At 30.6% G+C, this 23,429-nt stretch overlaps 1 protein-coding gene across 1 annotated transcript in view; it reads left to right on the top strand.

Annotated features, from left to right (window-relative positions):
• The first annotated feature begins 6,782 nt into the window (after nt 1-6,782).
• LOC111618475 (V-type proton ATPase subunit B-like) overlaps nt 6,783-23,429 on the top strand; it is a 35,341-nt gene continuing 18,694 nt past the window's right edge. The window contains exons 1-6 of the mRNA XM_023360018.1: nt 6,783-6,947; nt 7,982-8,086; nt 8,491-8,588; nt 17,867-17,990; nt 19,796-19,946; nt 21,237-21,319. Of these exons, the coding sequence (XP_023215786.1) occupies nt 6,849-6,947; nt 7,982-8,086; nt 8,491-8,588; nt 17,867-17,990; nt 19,796-19,946; nt 21,237-21,319 (660 nt within the window). The 5' untranslated portion in view covers nt 6,783-6,848. The remainder of the gene's footprint in view (nt 6,948-7,981; nt 8,087-8,490; nt 8,589-17,866; nt 17,991-19,795; nt 19,947-21,236; nt 21,320-23,429) is intronic.

The following is a 23,429-nucleotide window of genomic DNA, read 5'->3' on the forward strand; positions in this document are numbered from 1 at the left end:
CTGGTGAACATTCTCTCTCAAATGCCTCATAATACCCAGATAATATTGTTTGTTCATTGTTTGTCCCTGTGGAAGAAATTCCAAGTGGACAACACATGACAATAAAAAAAAGTCAACACGACTTTGATGTTTGAGTGACTTTGACATGGTTTTTTTCAGTTTTGGTTCATTCTCGAGGCGCTATTTCGAAGCTTGTTGGCTGGTTTTCATGTTAAACTCATAAACCCATGTCTTGTTACCTGTTATGATGCATTTCTTGATTGTAGAGATTTCAAGCATGTCTTCAGAAACCTTTTTTGAGTACTCTTTTTGAAGAAAATTCAGCTCCATTGGAACAAGTTGTGCTTTGACACATCTCATGCCCAAAATATCAGCTAAAATGGTGCAACAGATTTATGAGACATGTTCAGATTCTGAACCATCTCTCTCAAGCTTGACTCACTATTTTCCATCACCATTTCCTTCACTTTGTCAATGCTTTTGTCATTTGAAGATGTTGAAGGTTGATCAGAATGAGGCAAGTCTTTCACCACTTCTTGGCCATCTTTAAATGCTTTGTACTACTTGTATGCACATGTTTTGGATAAACCTGACTCACTTTAGGCCTTATGCGACATTTTCAATGTCTCAAAACAAGAAATTTCATTGTCAACACAAAATTTGAGGTAAACTCTGTTTGATATTTCTGTCCATTTTAAAATTCGCAAAGCACATTTCACATTCAATAACAAAACCTTAAGTTGTAAATAAACTGGTTGATAGATAGTGCTACAAATTCACATGACAATTACGTACACTAATACCAACTTACAGCAAAATGTTTGTTTTCATATCTTTTACACATGCTTTTGAAATGGACAATTCCTGGTATTTATTTGACAGAACATATTTCAGGAAAACAATTCTTAATATTAGACAGACTAGATAATTATATCTTGTGCAGTAGAACTATGGTATTTTATTACAATTTGTTTTTAAGTGGCTCTATTTTTGAGTTTGATTCAAAAATAATAATGATAATTTAAGTCATTTAAACAATACTAAGTGTAAATTAGGAATTATAACTATTTAACAATACAAAATAAAATTATATTTAGCTTAATTTAAATGATGTATCATCTAAAAATAATCAAAATTGGATTGTGTAAAGTACCATAAGGATACTTAAGAAGTTTTATTTTTAATTAGTATTATTAGAATTAAAAAGTAACATTTATAAATAACTAATTGTAAGATTTATCATTGTTAAAAACTGGATTTTATCTTAAATAATCTTTAGCTTTTAGCAATGTTTTATCTAGTCATTGATTATTTTACAAAAGCAAAGTACAATTCTTTTGAAAAGAAAATGGAGTTGCTATAATAATAATAATTATATTTATATAAAACAAAATTTACATATAATAAACTTTTTGCATTATTATTTACATTTCAAAAAATTTATTGTTCTAATGAGGTAGCAAAATAATAATTACATGTTGAAAATTCATAATTTTTAATTTTTTAAATAAATTTTAGAAACAAATCTTGTAATTTCCAATAAAATTTGTTTAGAATAGATAACATTTTAATGGTTATATTTATCTTTATGACTCTAAATATTACAAAATTTCTTTTGTCCAGTTTGTTTCATATTCACCAAGCTAGTTATAGAAGAAATTGAATGATTGTTGTTGCTGGAATATACTGTATTTACTCACATATAAGATGAGGTTTTTATTTTTCATTGCTTCAAAAACCTAAGTTGTCCTATATGCACAAGCAAAGGATTCTTTGCATTTTTGCAATAATGTTTTTGAACTGTGTATTTGCATTTTTTTACCAGATGCTCACTCTCTGGTGTTTAAAACCAAAGTATTTTATGTAGATCATTTGAATCATTCTTGTGTATTGTCAAGAGTAAAGATGAATATCAATAAGAAAAGCTAATCTTTTGAATTAAATTTCAAATTGAAATTCCAAAATCGCATGGGAGCTCAATATAAGTTTTAATCCATTCCCATGTGAAAACAGATGATTATTTGGAAATCAGAATTTGAACTAATTCATAAGTGTAATNTATATATTTTTTATAAGAATTATATTTAGTTTATTATTTTGTTACATTTTTTGCCAGTAGATGATGATACATGTAACTTAGAAAATCGAATGTAGATAGAAATGAATTGATTTACAGAAATCCAATAGATATTTTACAGTGGGATATATGACATTATTCATTATCCAAGTTAGAAGTATGTAAACATAACTGCTGAGTTTTGTAGCAATTGGTTGAACAGCCTAGGAGTGTGTAGCAAACAAATAAACATCCTCATTCCTATATATGTATAGGAATGAGGATGTTTATTTATCAATTTATTATTTAACAAATTATCTATATATATATATATATAAATTGTTTGGCATTACTTGGAAAGAAAGACTAACTATAAATAAATAAAATACTAACAATAAATAAAATAGATTTTTTTTTCATCAGAATCAAAATAAAATAGAATTAATTGAATTTAGTTTTTGAGATTGGCAAAGGGGGGAAAAAAATCACACTTTGATATTAACCATATCCACACACTATAGTATATGAATTATGTTTGTTTACTATTGAAACTTTATTTCCTAATATATGATGATTGTTCTAGAAACCTGAATAAGAGATTAGATTTATCTTTTAAAATCAGGGCTGTGGAGTTGCGTGAAAATCTACCGACTCCGACTTTTCCTTACCATCCGACTCCGACTCCAGCTAAAACTCCACGACTCTGACTCCACAGCCCTGTTTAAAATTAAAATCAGTTTATTCCATAATACTTTGCTTTTTTGTCTGAGGCCCATTGCATTAAGGATTGTTTTGACTGAGACCCATTGACATTAGATTGTTTTATTAAAAACTGAACTTTTCTCACTTATTTATATGTAAAATCTTTATAAAATTTGCAGACATCTCTAACAAATGATAAATATGTAAATCATAAAATAAAACTTTTTCTCATCCAATCCCATAAAAACATAATTTTCAGGAATTTATATACACAATAGAAAGCAATAGAAAAATAGTAATAACTGTCAATTTCAGAAAAGCTGTAAGACATGGAAAAACAAAATAGTTCTTTCAAGTTCTAACTTTTGCAGGTTTTACTGTATTTCCCACTTTGCTCTCTGGATCTTAATTTGTGTAATTTTTAATTGTGGGGACATTTAAAAAAGCATTGGTTTATTGAGGACCTGTTGCAAATTTAGTAGTCTTGAAAGACAGTATCATATTGCATCTGAGAAGCATCACAAAGAATCAATTATGGTCAGCTGTTGAAGACATTGTTTATTGTTTCAGGTTTTACATATTCAGAACAAGGACTACATTGAGCAGCATTGAACAGTCTCTGTACAGCATGAGGGGTTTTTACAAATTAAATTTTTGTTGCTGTAGTAGTGCCAAAACACGATGATGAGTTGCAAGTCATGACATGTTAAAATACCAGATTTAGTTGAATTTAGATTGCTGAATTTCTAGGCAGCATTGAATAGGGGCTGTCCATAAATTACATAAGAGCGATTTTGGCCATTCTATACCCCCACCCACCACTGTGTAAGAAACTGTAATATTTTCTTTGATCCCCTTCCCTATCTTATGTAATGTTTTGGCATGATTTTATAGAAAGATTTTAACCAAAAAAAATTTTTTTATGAAACCCTAAAAACATTAGGTCCAAAATATATAATTATTAAATTAATTAATTAATTAATTAGTTAATTGTAATTAGTTAATGTACTATTATTTATAAAAGACTTTGTGAACAAATTTAAAAATATAAAAATTTAATGAATTCGAATGAACAATTCATTTTAAGAACTTTATTTTTTAATTATTGACAATATTATTATTATCATTAATCAATGTCATAATAATTATTTTTATATTAATTTTAATTTTCGCAAAAGATGCAAAAAACTTTGCCAGATCAACTAACTAAAGCACATGTAAACAGAAGTGTCATATAAAATAAAACAAGAGAGAATAGAGAGAAACCACATTCTGTTACCATATTGATTACATCTTGGCTAAGGCCAAGAAAATAAACTACATGCTGCTAAAATGTGCTAGGTGCACCTGGGGACTAAATAATAATAGCTTATAAAACTCTATATAATGGGGCAATACAACCAATGCTACTTTATGCAGCCTCTGGCTGTGGTCATGTAACTAGTAAAAATTCAGTAGGAAGTAAATTACTCTCTCTTCAAAGCCAGTTTGACATCAGTATTTCAAAGTGCTGCAGAACTGTTTTTACTAAAATGCCTCTCTGATACTAGCAGAGCTCCTTCCTTTGCCACTATGTATTGTAGAAAGGGTTCTAAACTACTACATCAGAACTACAGACATCAAGGCTCAACAACGGTCTTTACTCCTATCTACGGCTGTTCATATGCTACCAAATTGCAATTACCCTACTATCTCTGATCATCATTCTGTAAACAAGGTTATTTGGTGCCATCTGCTTCCTCCATGGATAATCATGCAGACATTGACATCTACACAGATGGGTCGATGAGCTCCCTTCTTGTCAGCTCAAATATCTATCTTTTTCCAAACTGACATATTTTGCCAAAAATTATGTTAGAAGGTACAGATACCTCCCACATACCTCCATCTATCAAGATGAAGATGCTGACTACCAAACTGTTCAGTGGACCACATCACTACTAAACAAAACTCTGTCTATCAAACTTAGTGATTCTCAGTCTGTCCTAAAAGTTGTATTAAATCCCAATGCAATAGCAATAAAATCACATATATCCAGCACCATATTAAAAATCTTGTAAATAAGATAACTTTTATATTTGTTCTTGGCATACTGGCATACTAGGAAATGAAAAAGCCAACTTTGAGGCTAAGTCAGCTGCAAAGGACACTGATTTGGACTATACTCACATCCCTCTCTAATGTAGCAGTCTTAAAAATTATATTCATGACAATGCTGTGCAAAAGTGGAATCAATAAAAGTAGTTGAGCAATAAAACTGGTAGAATAATAAGACTTTATTTTCCTAGTGTTGAATGTTCTCATCACTACTTAGCGATTTAACGTTTGCTACTATTCAACTATTTACTGAGCATGGTAATTTTAGAAGCCAGCTGGCAATGTATAGAGGAAAAGGTGGTATTATGGAACCCTTCCATTTCAAACTGATGATAATGGCGAACTGTAGCGGATTGTGGCTGAACTGCACTAGGCAGACATCCAAAGCAAGGGGAAAACCAGTTTCACATCAGTTAAACGGTTGTCCATAGTAAATCAGCATATTTGTTTTTTTTCAAAATTTGAAAGTTTTGAATGGTAAGTGAATTTAATTATTTTTAAAATATAAATCGTGTAGTTGTAGGTTCACTGGGGCATGTATTCCGTTCCAGAGACTTAGGGGTACATATTCATCTGTGTGATAATCACATTTTTTAAAGTTTGGTCTTCACAGACATAAGTTAATTCAAGATGGCGATGCGTGAAATATGGACCCTATTGGTGCTTTTAATATGGAACCCAACTCCTCCGAACTCTCTCTTTGCAAGCAGACATTTGTACAGAGCAATTTGTGAAAAAGACACTAGCTAGAAAGCCAATTCTTCCTGAGAATACCAAAAAAAGAGCTGCTGGAATATATATTGTTGGAGGTCATATTTTTCTATTATAAAAGCATTGTTTTGATAAAATACATTGGAGTAAATAATTTTGTAATTATTTAACATTCTTTGTACTTTCCTATTTGTTTTTGGATACATTAAAGCATTTTTTGAAAATATACAGTAGGGTTCCATATTACCACCTGGTTTTCCCTAAGCCTACTTTCTGACTTTTTGTACAGAAGCCTTCAAAAACCATACTTATAATTACACTAGTGAAAAATTAGGAACATTTAGTTTAATAGTTACCAGTACTTTTCACACAAAAAATGTGGGTGTAGTTATGATACCTTGTTTACAATTCACTATAATGTAATTGGGGTTCCATAATACCACCTTCTCCTCTAACTGGCAGAAACTGCTTCTTGCTTTTGCTCTACAGAAAACCTAGACACCGTCGACCATATGATCTGATTGTCCAATTTACGATCAAGATAGACTTATTCTGAAATTAGAAATTTTTATGCTTGGTTTCAGGTGGTCAAGTCCACTCAATAATCTTGTTCAGAAACCACTGTTAGATGCTTTTTACAATTATTTTCAAAAAATATGGAAGAAAAGACTATTTATAATTTCTAGTTTTACATTTTAGTTTTCACTAAAAGCCGAATACTAATTTTATGTTTACTTTGTATCATGTATTTTGGTTTATGTATTCTTAATGTTATACAACCCATAGTAATGATGCACTTATTCTAATAAAAAACAAGAGAGAGAAACCACCACATGGTCTTTCTCCCATGACAAAAAATGTGTAGAGCGTGAATCTGCTAGTGTTATTACTCTATCACATCATACGAGACAATGAATGTTCTTAATAAAAACTGCCAAATTGAAGTCAAATTCAAAACGCCACCACTCAACGAGGTAAAAAGATAAGAATATTATGTAAGATGAGATCTATAACCCCCTACCCCTGAGTAAGAAATTGTAAGAAATCCTTGATCCCCCCCACCCACCCCAAAATACCTTATGTAATTTATGGACAGCCCCATAAGGTACTTTAATTTCAACTGGTACATTTAAGAAGAAAGTACTATTAACAAATGAAAAACTTTAAAGTTTGTAATATTTTTAAAATGTTAGATATAATCATTATAATTTTTCAGTTTTAATAAGATTATAATCTTACAGGTCAACCTATAAATCCTTGGTCAAGAATTTATCCAGAAGAAATGATCCAAACTGGAATATCAGCAATAGATGTAATGAACAGTATAGCAAGAGGGCAAAAAATTCCTATCTTTTCTGCTGCAGGTTTGCCTCATAATGAGGTAATATATATTAAACATATTGAATATAAAAGATATTTTAAAATATTTATTACATCTGATAATCAGAATTACAGAAAAAATTGAAATTTTTAATTATTAGAGAGGTTGAGGCGCACGTTTTAAACGTGTAAACGTGTACGTGTGACGTTCGGCGCCGCTTTCCCGTAAGCCTAAAAGTTTGACAATGGTGTTTGGATAGTCGGTGGAATCACGCTCGACAGTCCATACACCATCGTCAAACTTTTAGGCTTACGGGAAAGCGGCGCCGAACGCCACACGTACACGTTTACACGTTTAAAACGTGCGCCTCAACCCCTCTATTAATTGAATCAAAAGAAATAATTTCATATTATTCACAATACAAAGAAATTCTTTAATTAAAAAATCTATTCATATTGTGGATAATGAAATTATTCCTGTTGATGTAATTTCCACAAGGTAAAGTAAGAAAGATAATTCAATAGTATTATTTGAATAACAACAACATATTTTATTTTGTGTGAGAGAAATGCTTTAATAGAATATGTATAAACAGTGGTTACACAAGTTTTTAAATACTTTTGAGTTATTTCAATTATTCTCAATAAAGGAAATTTGAATAAGAACTCATTGCTAAGAGAAGTTTATAGAATGTTCAGATAAAATTGAATTAAGTGCAGAATAATTGTTTTATATTTAATGTTTTGTCTTTCAGTTCATTTTTGCTTTCCTAAGAATGAAAAAAATAACTTGAGAGGTGTCTGTTTATGTATATTGCATTAAAGCATCTCTCTTTGTTTTAATTGTGGCATTCTAACTCATCTTTATTCTATTTTAATATCTTTCTAATATGTTCCATTATTTTAGGAATATGTTTATAAATAATGTTCTGGCATATTCTGTTACAGTTTTAATAAATTAGCATTCTTTGAAATTTACTTTCCTATTGTGTTTTGATTCTTTTCTTAATAATTTTAAAGTTTTAAATTTTTAAATATTAACTAATTCAAAAATATGAATATTTATTTACAATTAACTATTTGTATTAAATATAGATAGCAGCACAAATTTGTAGACAGGGTGGTTTGGTCAAGCTTCCAGGAAAAAGTATTTTAGATGATCATCATGACAATTTTGCCATTGTATTTGCTGCTATGGGTGTAAGTATTAGAATATTACATTATTTGTAATCAATAAATAAATTAATTTAGAATTTATTTCATGAAATTTTTACTTTATTCATTATCTTATTACATTTATTTTGAAAAAGTATCATGCATATTATTATTTGGATAAATATTAACAAATAACAAATTTTCTTAGTAGAGTGGGATTCAAATTTGCATTCTGTTAAACAGTAACAGTATGATCTTTCTATCAATAATATGAATTCTTCTGTTAGATAACTAGATTAGTGGATTTTTGCATATTATATTTTCACTTAACTATCTGTATTCTTTTGCAGTTAAATTGTCAAAATTTTTATTGGAAATAATTTTATCATGTATAAAATTACATAATAGCACAATGTATTATATAATAATTAAATTGAATTTTTCCCAAGGTTAATATGGAAACAGCAAGATTTTTTAAACAGGACTTTGAAGAAAATGGTTCTATGGAAAATGTTTGCTTATTTTTGAATTTAGCCAATGATCCTACGTATGTATTATTATACTTTTATTGAATAATTTAATACATACTGAAAAAGATCTTTTAAAGATAATTAATTTTAAACAAATGTTTGTTGAATATGATTGGTTTGGAAGTAGAAATAATAAAATTACTTCTTTAATTAATAAATTAATTTAATGTAGTTCTGTACATTAAAAAAGTGGGTTGTGGCTGTGTTGGGGACACAGCCCTGTGTTTTACGTGAATATGTTGTTGGGAGACTATAAAATGACTTACACATATAAGATTAACGGTAACAAAAAGAGAGCTTTATTTTACATCTGATCAGTTCGAAGGCAGCAGAGCAAGTGGTCACCAGATGGACAATGTGTTTACATAATGGGTGTACGTTATGTCACCCCTCTGACACCTGACCAAGGGTTCACACATTTTAGGTGATTTACTACAGGGTGGGAGAAGTTCCACGAAACTGCTACAAAACAATACTACAAATCCCCCCTTTTTGGGGAAGTTTCGTGGTTACATTTTAATTTCATTTAATACAATATTCATTTCACATTGATTCTATCCAAACAGATTTTTAATTTAAGCGCGTTTAATGGTTTTGTCAAAAAATCCGCCGACATTTCTTCCGTCGGGATGTATTTAATAAAAACATTACCTGATTTAACGTTTTCGTGTACATATGATATTTTTCTCACTACATGTTTCGTTTTGTAGTTAGGACTTCCGTTGTTGATTAGACTTATCGCAGCTTGATTATCACTATAAATTGCAGTTGTTTTGTTAGAATCTCTCCCTCCTAATTCATTTAGGATCATTTTTAACCATGTCGATTCTTTTGTAGCCTCGGTCAATGCCGTCAATTCACTTTCGCATGTCGATAACGCCGTTTGGTTCTGCTTCTTGCATTTCCACAATACGAGATTCTGTTCGAGTAGAAAAAGATATCCACTATTCGAACGTTGACCTACATTCCCATCTTTCCAATTAGCATCTGCGTATCCGAATAAGTTGTTGTCTTGGTCGCGTTTGTATATGATTCCCTTACTTTGGGTTCCTTTTAAATATCGTATCAGTCGTTTCGCTGCTTGGATATGCATTTCCTTTGGATTTTGTGTGTACTGTGACAGTTCGCTGATCGGCTGACACAAATCGGGTCTCGTTGTTAAACTGATATACATCACACTTCCCAAAATTTCTTGGAAAAGTTTCTTATTTCCGCAAGGCGATCCTTCGCTATCGTCTAATTTTTGGTTAGGATCCATCGGCGTGTTTACTGGTTTACAATCTTCCATTTTAAATTTTTGGAGTATCTCTTTTATTTGTCTCTGTTGCGTCAGTTTTATCCCATCTTTGAATTTCGTTATTTCGATTCCTAAAATGCATTTAGGGTCTCCCAGGTTAACTAAGTCAAAATATTCCGCGATTTTTGCCATAGCTTCATGTTCGATTCGCTCATTCGAAGATATTCTTATCATATCGTCAACGTGTAATCCTAAGTATAGAATGTGTTCGTCTCGTTGATATTTAAATGCGCATGGATCAGCTTTTAATTGTTCGAAACCGTTTTGACACAGGTGATCGGTAATCGTCTTAAACCATGTTCTTCCAGCCTGTTTTAAGCCATAGATAGAGCGATTTAGTTTGCATATTTTCGACTCGTCTCCTTCTTTAATGAATCCCATCGGTTGTTCCATATATATGCATTCGTCCAAATTACTATGTAGGTAGGCTGTTTTAACGTCGTATTGGCTTATTTTCCAGTTCTTTTGTGTTGCAATTACTAATAAGATTCTTAGCGTTTCCAATTTCATCACAGGTGAAAATGTCTCCTTGTAATTAATTCCGTACTTTTGGGAACATCCCAGGGCTACTAGTCGGGCCTTTTTCGCATTTACAGATCCGTCCGGATTCTTTTTGTTTTTGTATACCCATTTTGATTTTATAACATTGGCGTTTGGTTCTCAGTCTACTAGGTCCCATACTCTGTGTCCCATCAGTGATTGATATTTGTCTTTCATAGCTTTCCACCACGATTTATGTTCTCGACAAGTGATTGCTTCTTTAAAGGTAGTTGGCGTGAAATCTTGTGTCATGTTTACTGCATCTGTATCATCCCACTTTTCTGTATCGGAGAAATTTTCGTCATAGTTGGGTCTGATTCCTTGTTGGATTTGCTCCCTGATTCTTTGTGATCTTCTAGGTATTTGAATTTGGGTGTCCTCGCTTTGGGTAAGGTTGGGTTCTTCATTTGTGACGATTTCGTCATTGGGTCTATCCTCGTTCCTAATTCTTTCCGCATCTACGGGTGTGGGATCATTGTTTTCATCCATATCGCCTAAATCCATTTCTATCCAAGAATTTGTTTGTTTTTCTCTATTAGTTTCCCCGTCTGACTTGTCTAATAATTCACTTCCTAATCGATATTCCATGAACTTAATGTCCCTGGTTTCCTCCACCTTATTTGTTTTTGGGTCATACACCCTGTAGGCTCTTCTGATTCTCGAGTATCCTATAAATATAACTGGTCTTGATTTCGGCTCAAGTTTGTTTCGTTTTACCTTTGGAATCCACGCGTACGCTAAGCATCCAAAAATTCGTAAATGTGATGCTGAAGGTTTATTTCCAGAGAATAATTCCTCGGGAGATGCTTTCTTCTCTAGTTTTGCGGGTGTGCAGTTCTTCAGATATGTCGCTGTTCGTGCAGCTTCAGCCCAGAAGATTTTGGGTAGTTGGCTTTCTATGAGTAAAGCTCTTGTTCCTTCGAGAATTGTCCTGTTGGCCCTTTCGGCTATCCCGTTGCTTTGCGGCGAATATACTGTCGTTAATTGATGTTGTATTCCATGTTTGTTACATATATGGATGAAATCTCGGTTTACGAATTCAGTTCCATTGTCCGTTCTGATCCGCTTTATCTTGTTGTTTGTTTTGTTTTGCATCGTTTTTATGAAGAGTTCTAGCATATCTGCTGTCTCATCCTTTGAAGTTAGGAAATTTGTAAATATTTTTCGGCTATAGTCATCCACGATTGTCATCATGTATCTGTCGCCGGTGAGTGATTCAACAGGCATCGGTCCTACGAGATCTATGTGAAGTAGTTCCAGAGGGTGTTTCATCTTATTATTCTTAGTTTCTTTGAAGGGTTTTCTAGTATGTTTTGCCTGTATGCATACTTCACATTGAACCATTTTTGTTTCCTTGTAGTCGAGCCCTCTAAGCAAGTTTTGATTTTTCATTATGTCGAGGTATGTTTCATTTACGTGTCCCAGTCTTTTATGCCATAGAAATTTTTCGTTCCTTTCGAGCTCATCAGTGATAACCTGTTTAGCGGAATTTTGTTCATCAGTCTCTAGAATAAAAAAGCCATTTTTTCGTGTTGCTTTGGCTATTTGTTCGTTATTCTTGGAAATGATTTTCCCTCCTGTTTTATCCAGAATGATTGTGTAGTCATCCTCAACCAATTTGTTTACCGAGAGGAGATGCCCATCCAGCTTTGGAACATATAGGACGTCTTTTAGTATTATGGGCATATTGTCTTCCATCACCGTTCCTCTTCCATTGGCATATATGTGGTCTTTACTGGCTACTCGAATACTTCGTGTATCTGGGTTCATATCTTTTATCCAGTTTTTATTTGATGTCATATGTGACGAAGCAGTGGAGTCGATAACCCATTCTTCTTCTTTGTTAGCTCCTTTGTCTCACGTGAACCAAGCTCTTTCCGGAGGCTTAGCATCGACGTAGCTGACTTTGGTTTCTGATTTTTCTCTTCTAGTTTTTGCTCCGACGTCATGCGTGCGATTGCAATATCGGTCGTTCTTCTGTTTGTATTTCTGCGAGTTTTCTGGATTGTACCAGCATGCTGAGGATTTGTGTCCGAATTTTCCACAAGTGAAACATCCTTTCTCTTTTACGTATTTGCCCCTTTGGGATCTTGAACGAAAAGCCGATTCGCGTTCATTGTATCGGGAAGTGCTTGCTCTGTCTTCTTCCTTTTGGAAGGCGTACTCTAGATCGTTCATCGTCGCGTCCTTTATGCTTTCGAGTTTTCGAGCGATATCATGGTATTTAGGGGGCAGTCCGTCGGTTATTAAAGTTATCAATTCCGTTTCTTCCATTCCTAAATTTACCATTTTGGCTTCTTCATTTAGTTCACGAGCCCTTCTGATATATTCCTTCCAATTTTCGTCTTTCTCCATTTTTAATTTCGAGAGCTTTGATTGACACATTTTTCGCTTCGTGTCTAATCGACCTTCGTATCTCCGTTCTATGTCTTCCCAAACATCGCGTGCAACGTTTAGATTCAAAATTAGACTAACCTCATGTTCTTCCATTGTGCATGTGATGATTCTAAGAGCTTCGCTGTTTTTCTTTCTCCATGTGTCATAGGCTGCCTTATCTTCCGGAGCGGCTGTTTCTCCAGGAATTTCTGGTTTGGGTCTTTCGAGTACCTGCATCAGATCTTGGCCTTCCAACAGATTCTTTAGTTCGATCCATTTAACTTGGGTATCGAGCTCAGCCCTTTTGCTTTCTTGGCCATCTTTCTTTTGTTCTCTCAATACCTTTCTTCTTCGGAAGCCTTAGTCGAAAAACTTAGGAGATCACTTGGGTGACTTATTCCTTAAGCGTTTTCTGAGTTTCCTGGGTTGTCTGGGCCCATAACCGATTGTTGGGAGACTATAAAATGACTTACACATATAAGATTAACGGTAACAAAAAGAGAGCTTTATTTTACATCTGATCAGTTCGAAGGCAGCAGAGCAAGTGGTCACCAGATGGACAATGTGTTTACATAATGGGTGTACGTTATGTCACCCCTCTGACACCTGACCAAGGGTTCACACATTTTAGGTGATCTACTACAGGGTGGGAGAAGTTCCACAAAACTGCTACAAAACAATACTACATATGTGTACATTAACGGGTAATGTTTTCTTTGAGCGTATTATATGTATGTCATAATCATTCCTTAACAGTAAGAAGTCCTTTGGATCTCCATGTTTTTTTACATTTCCGGCACTGCTTCACTCTATCATATGGTGTTTATGGTATCACTAGATTGCTCTTGAGAAGCCTTTCCAACCATATACGATTTCTATATTTTGATTTGGCTTTTCAGCGAGTATAGGCTTGACATTGTATTAAGTTTTCTTAATTTTTAACTTTAACACCATATATATTCACCATAACTATTCCACACTAATGTTTTGTGTACACAATTGATAAATATTGACAAGAGTTGTAAATTGAAACTGAAACGAGCATCATAGCTTCTCAGAAATGGAAAGTATGTGACGTGGCAAAACGACCTCAAAATGGGGGTGCTCCGCCCTCTTCTGCGCGCAATGCATCACAGTCTCCACTCAACATAATGAATTCTTTGATCCTTTAACTATCGAGTGGTGTAATTAAATTTTGGATGTAGATGATAGATATGTATTTGCAATGCCAAACTGTATCCCCTGATTTTGTTATCATCAGTTTTCTGAATTGCCTCCCACTACAGAAACAAATTAAAGACATCAAAAAAATTTCAAAATATTACATATAAACAAAATCATTAATTACACTAAACTGGAACAGTTTAAATGACAAATAAACATACCTTATATTTCTAGCAAATAATTTAACAATTGTTGCAAATATTTTCAAACTAAACTTAGTTGATAGGTCTTGCTCAGGCTCCAATAGAATAACTACAACATTAAAAAAAAAACATACTTTGGAATAACCAAATAATTCAAAATATAGAATGTTGTCTTGAAATAAACTTGCTTTAAATACAAAGATTTGAAATTTAGAATATTAAATACATTTTAAATTTCAGTAAATATTAAATTGAGGGCTTGTATTGAATAACAGTGCAAGTGTTAAAATAGTTAAATTCAGATTTTTAATAAACTTTGTGCTGCAAAATGATGCAATGTATGGTATCTTTACTAAAAAGAATTTAACTGGTTACTATGAAAAATTCTTTCCACTTTATGAACTACATGAAAAAATGTTATGTGCATACAAGATGGTGGATGAGCAGATGTTTAGTCTCACCTTTTCAGAGCTACAAAAGCAAAATTTAAGAAAGAGAAGGCATTATTAAATGGAAAATTGGAATCATAAGAAGTCAAAAAGCAGAGGGAGTCAGGAAATGAATATTTGTCATGCAGTGGACAAATTAATCAGGCTGTAAAGTTTCCAAGTGATGTGAGTGAAAAAATGTTGCATGCAACATAATGCAGATGTCACATGGAGCATGCAATGGAGGGTGACAAAAAGGATCTTCGTATTTTAGAAAATTTTTTTCAGACCAAAGTGTCTGATAATTACCTTGGTGATGTGAATTTAGATTATGTCCAATAACCCTACTGTCATTAGATGCTACCATGGTGTTTTACAGCCATGAGATGCATTTTCCCTACTGCTGTTGAAGAGAAGTTGGGCACACAAGGAAATTCTGAATCACTTTGATGGCCTCCAGAACATCCATTTATCATGTGCATAAATTAGGCTATTTCCAATGAAAAATGCCAAAGAGGACTTATTTTTCATATGCAAGTTTGAGTATTTATAGATCTTTTATAGATCTCTGAAATCTGATGACAAAAGTAATAATACTGAGTAAATCCAAATAAAACATGACTTTCCATTTGATAATCTGTGCTTTCATTAAAAGTATTTTCATGCTCAACTAGTGAGAGCTATTATGTCGCAAGCAATATATATATATATATAATTTTTTTTTCTATTGGCATTTTTTTGTTAAGTGCCCTGAAACATGCTGCTTATAAAATCATGTTTCATAAATAAGAATTCAAACATCAGAAGAGAAATATGTATTTTAAAGACAGAACCCCACTTTGAAACCAAAATATATTGAACTATTAAAATGTTTATATGCAAATTTTTTCCATTTACAGAGAGTGCTTTATCATTGTTTTCTAAAGTATTTCATTATGAAAATGGTCTAATTTTTTATAGCAATGTCATTCCTACATCTTTAACTGAAATCAGTCATTGTTTCAACTGCTCCAGTGCAATTTAGGAATTTTTCAGTTTTGTACTTTTATATGGCAAAATTTTATATGGCAAAATGTCATTTGTGTGTTCATTTTATAATTTATCACTTAAAATTTTCATTTAGAAGGTTTTATTAAGTTAATAGTAAAAATTATTATTATTTCAATAAAATTATCATTCTTATTTAAGAATTTCTCTTTCTATTATTGTATCTATTAATAAGTTTTTTAAATTTTCATATAAAAATTTAAATAAGTTATTTAAATATAATTTTTGTAAGAACACAGTTTCAGAAAAGACAAAGTAAACATATATAAAGTAAACAAATTTTTAAAATTATGAGCTCTTTGTTCTATATACATAAAAATTTAATTTTTTTCCTTTCCCAATTATAAAAAGTTAAGAAATATGCTTTCTTAGATTATTTTATGTAATGGGAAAGATTTTAAGAAATTTTAAAACATTTAATTTATAGAATAAATAATTAAGTGAAATGATGAACTAAGAGCTTGAAAATGGGAGGAGACAGATTAGAGTCTTGCATTTACAACTTTTAAAGATTTTGGAGCTAAATAAATTGAATATTATAGAATTTCAAACTCTAATCATTAAACTTTAAAAGCAAACTGGATTGCAGTTTTATTCATAGAATTTCATGTAAAAAGAAATAGTATATTTCACTTAATTATATTTTAATTTAGTTTATATTATGTCAAAAATATTAAAATAAAAATAAATTAAAATAGATCAAATTTTAATTAATATATATTATTTTAAAATATATATATAGTAATACCCCAAACTTACGCAATAGGTGGAACCGAGCGGTAACTGCGTAAGTCGGGGTATAATTTCGCATATAAATACATACAAATAATTTTTAATTGGGGCCGGAGACTAAAGAAAACAATAATTTAGAAAAAAAATGTTTAATAAAATCTTAGATAATACATATGTATAACAAATTAGGCCTATATTATTTTACAATTTTTCACATTTACTTGATTATTACGCCATAATTTTAACATTGTTTCCATCTCAGCGATAATACTGTGATGTTCACGAATGATGCTTGAATTTAAAGATTGAGCATTTTTCACAGCTTCGAGAATTTTTTCTTTGTTTTTTATAATTGTTCTGACCGACAATTCTGGTAGATCAAACTTCTTTGCCAATTCACAAATTTTCATTTTTGTATGGAAGTCTTTAATAATAGGTAGGTTCGTAGTCAAACGAGTTAAACGCGTTAGTAACGAATTGTTCGAAAAGTCTAATGAAATAGGAATAACGATGATGTCATTCTCGTTTAATTCGTTTGACTTTACGAACATATCCAATGTTAACTTTATATTCCAAAGATAAAGTTTTTCTTTTCTTGTTTGATGCAGAAGAATTAGTTCTACTTTGTTTGGATGACGTAGTAGAGTCTCTCAAGTCTCCGTAGATATAACAAACACAGAAATAAATAACACAAAATAAATTGTATCTATGTGTTGATTCTGCGCGACATATCTGAACATGTAAGCTGAACAATAGTGTGGGGGGAGTGAGCAATCAAGGGTTGCGTGGCACTCAAACAAAAGACAAATCGACGAGATTTGAAAATCGCGTAAGTCAGGGTATTGCTGTATATGAAACATTAATAATAAATTATGAGGGTAAATCAAAAAGTAAAGGCAATTTATACATAATTCTAATAGTTCAAATCAGAAAGATGCAAGTTTCTTTGATGATGTGAAAAATTGATCATTGCAAATGATCCATTTGCTCAAATTTTTTTTCTGATCAGTAGTCAAATTTAAAATTTAAAAAAGAAATTGTAATTTTTCCACATTGTTTAAACAATCACTCAAGAAATGGCTAGAAACATTCAGAAATGAGATGTCAATGAAGATTATTAATTAAAGATTAAGAAGATTGAAGATTATTATTATTGTTTTGAAATTCTTAGGTAATCAGAAATACACTTCATTCAAGAAAATAAATTACTGCTTTTGTTAGTGATGACAGATAATATATCCATCATCAATATCTGTAGATACTAAAAAAATGCATGAATGACCTAATAAGCAACCATAAATGATGTTTTTTTTAATTATATTACTTTAGGAAACAATAAACTGTGAGAAATGTAGAAAAACAACAGAATTATGTTGGGAAGTAATACTAGATTTTTTACACATTTTCTTTGATTTAATAAAAATAGCTTTCATTAATTGATCTATTTTTGTAATTTAATAAAAAAATTTTGTCTTAAAAAGTAATATTCTAATAATTTCTTTTAATAGTATTGAACGTATTATTACGCCACGTCTTGCTCTTACAACTGCTGAATTTCTTGCTTACCAGTGTGAGAAACATGTATTAGTTATTTTAACTGATATGTCATCTTATGCTGAAGCTTTGAGAGAGGTAAATATTTTTAATAAATTATTAAATGTCTAATTTAAAAAATATTTTGTATTTTAAGTGCAGCTATAACCAATATTAAAGAAAATTTGATTATCTTTCCCTTAAAAAGCTATCAGAGCCTGTACTTCAATCACTAATCAAATGTGTACTGTGGGAGTATCTCAAACCTAAGTGATTTTAAAGATAGAATATCACAACATGTGCAGAGCATTACTCCTGATTCATTACATTCCATAGTTGAGCACACTGTGCACTACCTGGAATACCAGTATGTACCATAGTCTAGCACAATAGATATACCAGTATTCTGGAATCTGAAGTAGATCATCAGTGCCAAGTGACAGCATAACCATATTAACTGTGACATTTTCCAATAAATACTGATATGCCATAAGTTTTTCACCTTAATTCTTTCTTTTTGTATTACACATTACATTTCAAACTTTACAGCATCCTCTATCGGCAATTATTTTTTCTTGTTCCATTCTTCCCCCTTCTTAAATAGTAAGTGTACCAACTTGGGTTTTATTTGGGTTATTCCTTCAAGCTACTGATAGTTCCAAATAAAGATACTTATTTTATAACCACCTGGTATATATATATATATATTTGTTGTTGAAAAAGTTAGCAGTTCTGTTTAAAAAGTTTGAAATTTTGTGTGTTTCTAATTATAATTAATTTTTATTTTAAGTTAGAATTTCTGGAAGAAAAGAATCAACCTGGAGCAGGAATCAAAACCATAACTTCTGCTTCTGTGCAAATGTGTTTCCAGCTGCACTACCCTGACCTCCATTGAATCTTTGGTGTCAGAAGTATTTAGATATAATCATATGCATCACTCACAATACCAACTTGGAATGACTAAGTGCCAACAGCCCTCCTCCAATACTTTAGATATAACCACACAATTTACTCTTTTTGGTTATATCTAAATTAATAGTTCTGGAAGAGAAGATCAGATGGAGGTTTGACTAGCATAACTGGAATGCACTTGCATAGTAAGCAGAAGTTGTGGGTTTGAGTCCCAATTTTGGCTGAATCTTTCAGGAATTCTGGGCTGGGCTTGGCTGATAAGATATAATTAGTATTGTAATAATAATAATTAGAATGACCAGAAACAGTGGAATAGCACTAATTTGTTTTTGAAATTTGTATACATGTATGAAATATATAAATTGTTTATTAAATAAAAGTTTAATATTTGATCAATGATAAAATTGTACTATGGTAAATATTTGTTAATTCTAAAGCTGAAACTTTCTTCTAAATACTAAAATTCATACCTTCCTTTCACTTTCCAGCATTCACAGATTAAAAATGAATGTTTTCGGCTACCTTTAGTGGTCTGCGCAGGTTAAGCAGATTTTGTATTGAACATGTATTTAGGAAGGTGTGAATTTTAGTATCTACAGTAAATAACAATGTGAATTGAATTGATTAGATGTAATATTTATCATTGTATCATATTCAATTAAATCATTGCTCTTTAGATAATTTGTGTGTGGATAATATTAATTTTCATTGGTTGATTGGTTATCATTATTTTTGTTATATTTTTAAATTGAGTATGATGTTAGCAAAGTGTTTGCAGATATTATGAAAAATTCTTAACTATAATTTGAATAAAAATATTTGAAAATTATTTGTTAGTTGAATTTAAAAATTATAGTTAAACTTTTAAATTCCTCTTTCAGAGATTTTTTTTCTTGTAGATTTTATGTATTCATTATACTGTTCATCTTAAGTATAAAATGTATTCTCTTCATTTTTCATATTTTTATTCTAATTGAAAAAATAATAATTAGGTATCTGCAGCAAGAGAGGAAGTACCAGGTCGTAGAGGTTTTCCAGGTTATATGTATACAGATTTAGCTACTATATATGAACGAGCAGGTAGAGTAGAAGGAAGAAATGGTTCCATTACTCAAATTCCAATTTTAACTATGCCAAATGATGGTAGGTAATATTTTATGAAGTTCTAATTTTAAAATTACACTTTAAAATTATTTTAAAGTTTTTTTTTATAACGTAAATAATTTTGTAATTTTAATCTACAAGAAAAATTTAATTTTGTAATTTAGAATTCACATAGTATTTTGTCATAAAGTGAGTCATATCTTTTAATTACCTTCAAATAAATTTAGTAGTGCAGGAAGTTTGTATTGCTTTTTTTCTAGTAACAAAATTAAAATTGTTTTCTCTGTCATATATTTTATATTATTTTCCTAAAATCTTCATTTATCAGTCAGCTAACTCAAGAAATGTTTGATAAAATTTAAAATGTTAAGAATAAAAACTGTTCTAAATGTGATTTTGTAGATCTTTAAGTTTATTATACAGGAGCTTCCCTACTTATGAATATTCAACTTATGAAATTTTATACAAATGAACAATTTGACTGTAAGTCTAAAATTTAAATTTTGTTTGGATTCTGAAGTTCTCTTGCCATTCATGGGGTGGTGTTGATGTCAATCTAGTCAGTAATAAATTTTAATAAATAAATAATGTAGATATATTTCTATTACTTGTAATCATTTTTCATTTTCACACAAATACAAACTTTCCATTGCCACTTGTGAGATAGCATCAAAGTTGGAATAATGATTTTTTCACTATTGTTTTGCAATTTTTATAAACTTTTATAATTAGTACTTCAAAAATGCATCCACAATGTAATAGTAAATTAGCAGTGGAAATAAATACAAGAAGTATTGTTCTATTACCATGGAAACTAAACTTGATGTTATATAACTAAGTGCATTAGGTGAAAAAAACCACATTTGAAACATTTGCTACTAAGCAGTAGTGAGCAGGAAAATGAGCATAATGTATTCTATTTAGTACATTGAAGGATCAAACATTAACAATATGTGGTTATTCTGTGTATAGTTGTACTTTCTAGGTTGGTTTTCAACTTATGACAAATTCTCAAGAGTCTAGCATAAGTAGGGGAGCACCTGTATTTTTTTTTTTGTCCAAAAAGTTATACTTTTTATACAAATTGATGCTTATAAATGACCATTATGTCAAAACTGCCATCAAATTTAAGTGGTATAAATATTTCAAGCGTCTGTAGAAAAAAATGTAAATTTTTTATAGCCATTTATATTATTTTCTTTTGAAAAGGAACATATATGTTAATTTTTATTTTTTTTTGTATGTGTATATATATATATGTGTGTGTATAAATTGCAATATTTAAAATGTGTGTTGTTATATTTATTTATTTATTTTAACCATTAACAGATATCACACATCCTATTCCTGATCTTACTGGTTATATTACAGAAGGTCAGATCTATGTTGATAGACAGTTACATAATCGTCAGGTAACCTTTATTAGTTATTTTAAAAATTTATTGCTATTTCTTAGTACATTTGCTTATTATTTGATGATGATTTTTATATTTTGAAAGTTTCATTGAAAAATTTTATTTTAATACAGTAGAGCGTCGATTTTCCGAATCAATTGGGGACTGGGGTTGTTCGTATAACTGATATTTCAGATAACCGATTTGTGTACGAAAAAATAGTTTAACGTATCCGATGTTGAAATTTCTCTCCGTTACGTGTCGCTTCGCGTTGAATTTTCGTCGATGTTAAGCCTAACAAAGACTATTGTATCATTAAAAATTATTTTTGTATTTTGTGCAAACAAAATAAATATATTGAAAAATATAAAAACAATAAAAAAATTATACTTCAGATGTTAATTTAGTATCAAAAACGTAAAATATTTGAGTAGCTCAAGACATAACCAAAGATTGAAGCGCCACAGCACTGGCGAAAATTTAAATTTGCCGACTGGAATTCTTTCGGATGATTGACTTTCGGAAAATCGACGCTCTACTGTAATATCCATATTTAGTAAGATTACAAATATAAACATTTTTTAACCCAACCTTTTAATATTAATGCCAAACAATTGCTGGATTATATCAGGCTGTATTAATGCTATTATAAATAATTAAATGTTAAGTAATTTGGTTTAGAGGTATGAATTAAGCACTATCTCTCAATAAATATCAACCATATTTAAATTAGAAGCTTCTGGAAGAAGAAAATTGGCCTGAAGTGGGACTCACTTCCACAACTCCTGCTTACTATGTGGTCACATTGCCAGTTATACTACCCAGACCTCTGTTTGATCTTTGCTTCCAAAACTATTTAGATATAATCATACTGGTTACTCACGGCACTGACTGGGGACACCTTCACTGTCAATGGCACTCAGCTGGCTATCACTTTACCCTGGTGTATATATATATACATACATACATACAAATATAAACATCAGTAACCAATATGGTTATATCTAACTTAATAATTCTGGAAGCAAAGATCAGACAGAGGTTCAGGTAGTGTAACTGGCAATGCGACTGCACAGTAAGTGGGAGTTGCAGGATTGAGTCCTGCTTTGGGCCAATTTTTTTTTAGAACATTCTAAATTAAATATTAAATATTAATTTAATAATAATAATTAAATTTATCAAGACCTAGTGCATAATGCATACCTCTAGGTCAAATTACTTAATATTTAATTATTAACAACAACATTAATATAGCCTGATAAAATCTGGCAATTGTTTGGCATTAATATTTGTAAAATTAATTAGTAATGCAAAAATCATTATTTAAACTATAATGTAGCCATAAATTTGACTTTTTCAATTACAGGTTGCATTTAAATAGTAAAACATATATTTATTAGAAGTTGATACTTCTTACTAAAATATATAAAATGAAGCAAATGTTAAGCTTATTCATTACAAAGAGTTAATAATAATTTTCACATAATTTAAATGGCAGTACATAAAATAATTACAATAAACTGGATAAAAACAAATGTAAACTGCATGATGACAATAATTTCAAATCTATTTCAAACTATTTATATAACTTTTAATGGTATTACACAATAGGAGCTCCAACACAGAAACTATTTATGCATTCTTTATTAATGCATTTGCAATGAATATTATATTTATGCATGAATGAATATAATATTCACAACTTTATATTTGCAAAGCTAAAATTTGTTTTGTTTTTATATTCATTAATCAATCAATTTAATAAACATCAGATAGACAATGAAGTGGTTTTTAATGTTTTTATCTTTGAACTTGTGGTGCATTTTCTGTTATTAGATTATTCTAGTTGGTACTTTCTTGTAGTTTTTCATATTATTTTAGCCTATCCATTTACACGAGTATGTTAACATGTTGTAAACATTGTAATTGTCAATACTGTTTTCTATGAATGGATTTTTAATCCTAACAATTTAAAATCATTATCTAAACAAAAATCTTCAAGTGATAAAATATTTTAAAAAATGCCAAAGAAAGTGATATTCTTTTAATATTTTAATTTTACCTTCAATCATTCACAGAGAGAAGAATCAGCAATTATGATTGCTCATTTGTCTATTATAAATAAATC

This window comes from Centruroides sculpturatus, unplaced genomic scaffold, assembly GCF_000671375.1.
Source record: "Centruroides sculpturatus isolate CEXI.00-Female unplaced genomic scaffold, Cexi_2.0 scaffold5, whole genome shotgun sequence".
Classification (NCBI taxonomy): Eukaryota; Metazoa; Arthropoda; class Arachnida; order Scorpiones; family Buthidae; genus Centruroides; species Centruroides sculpturatus.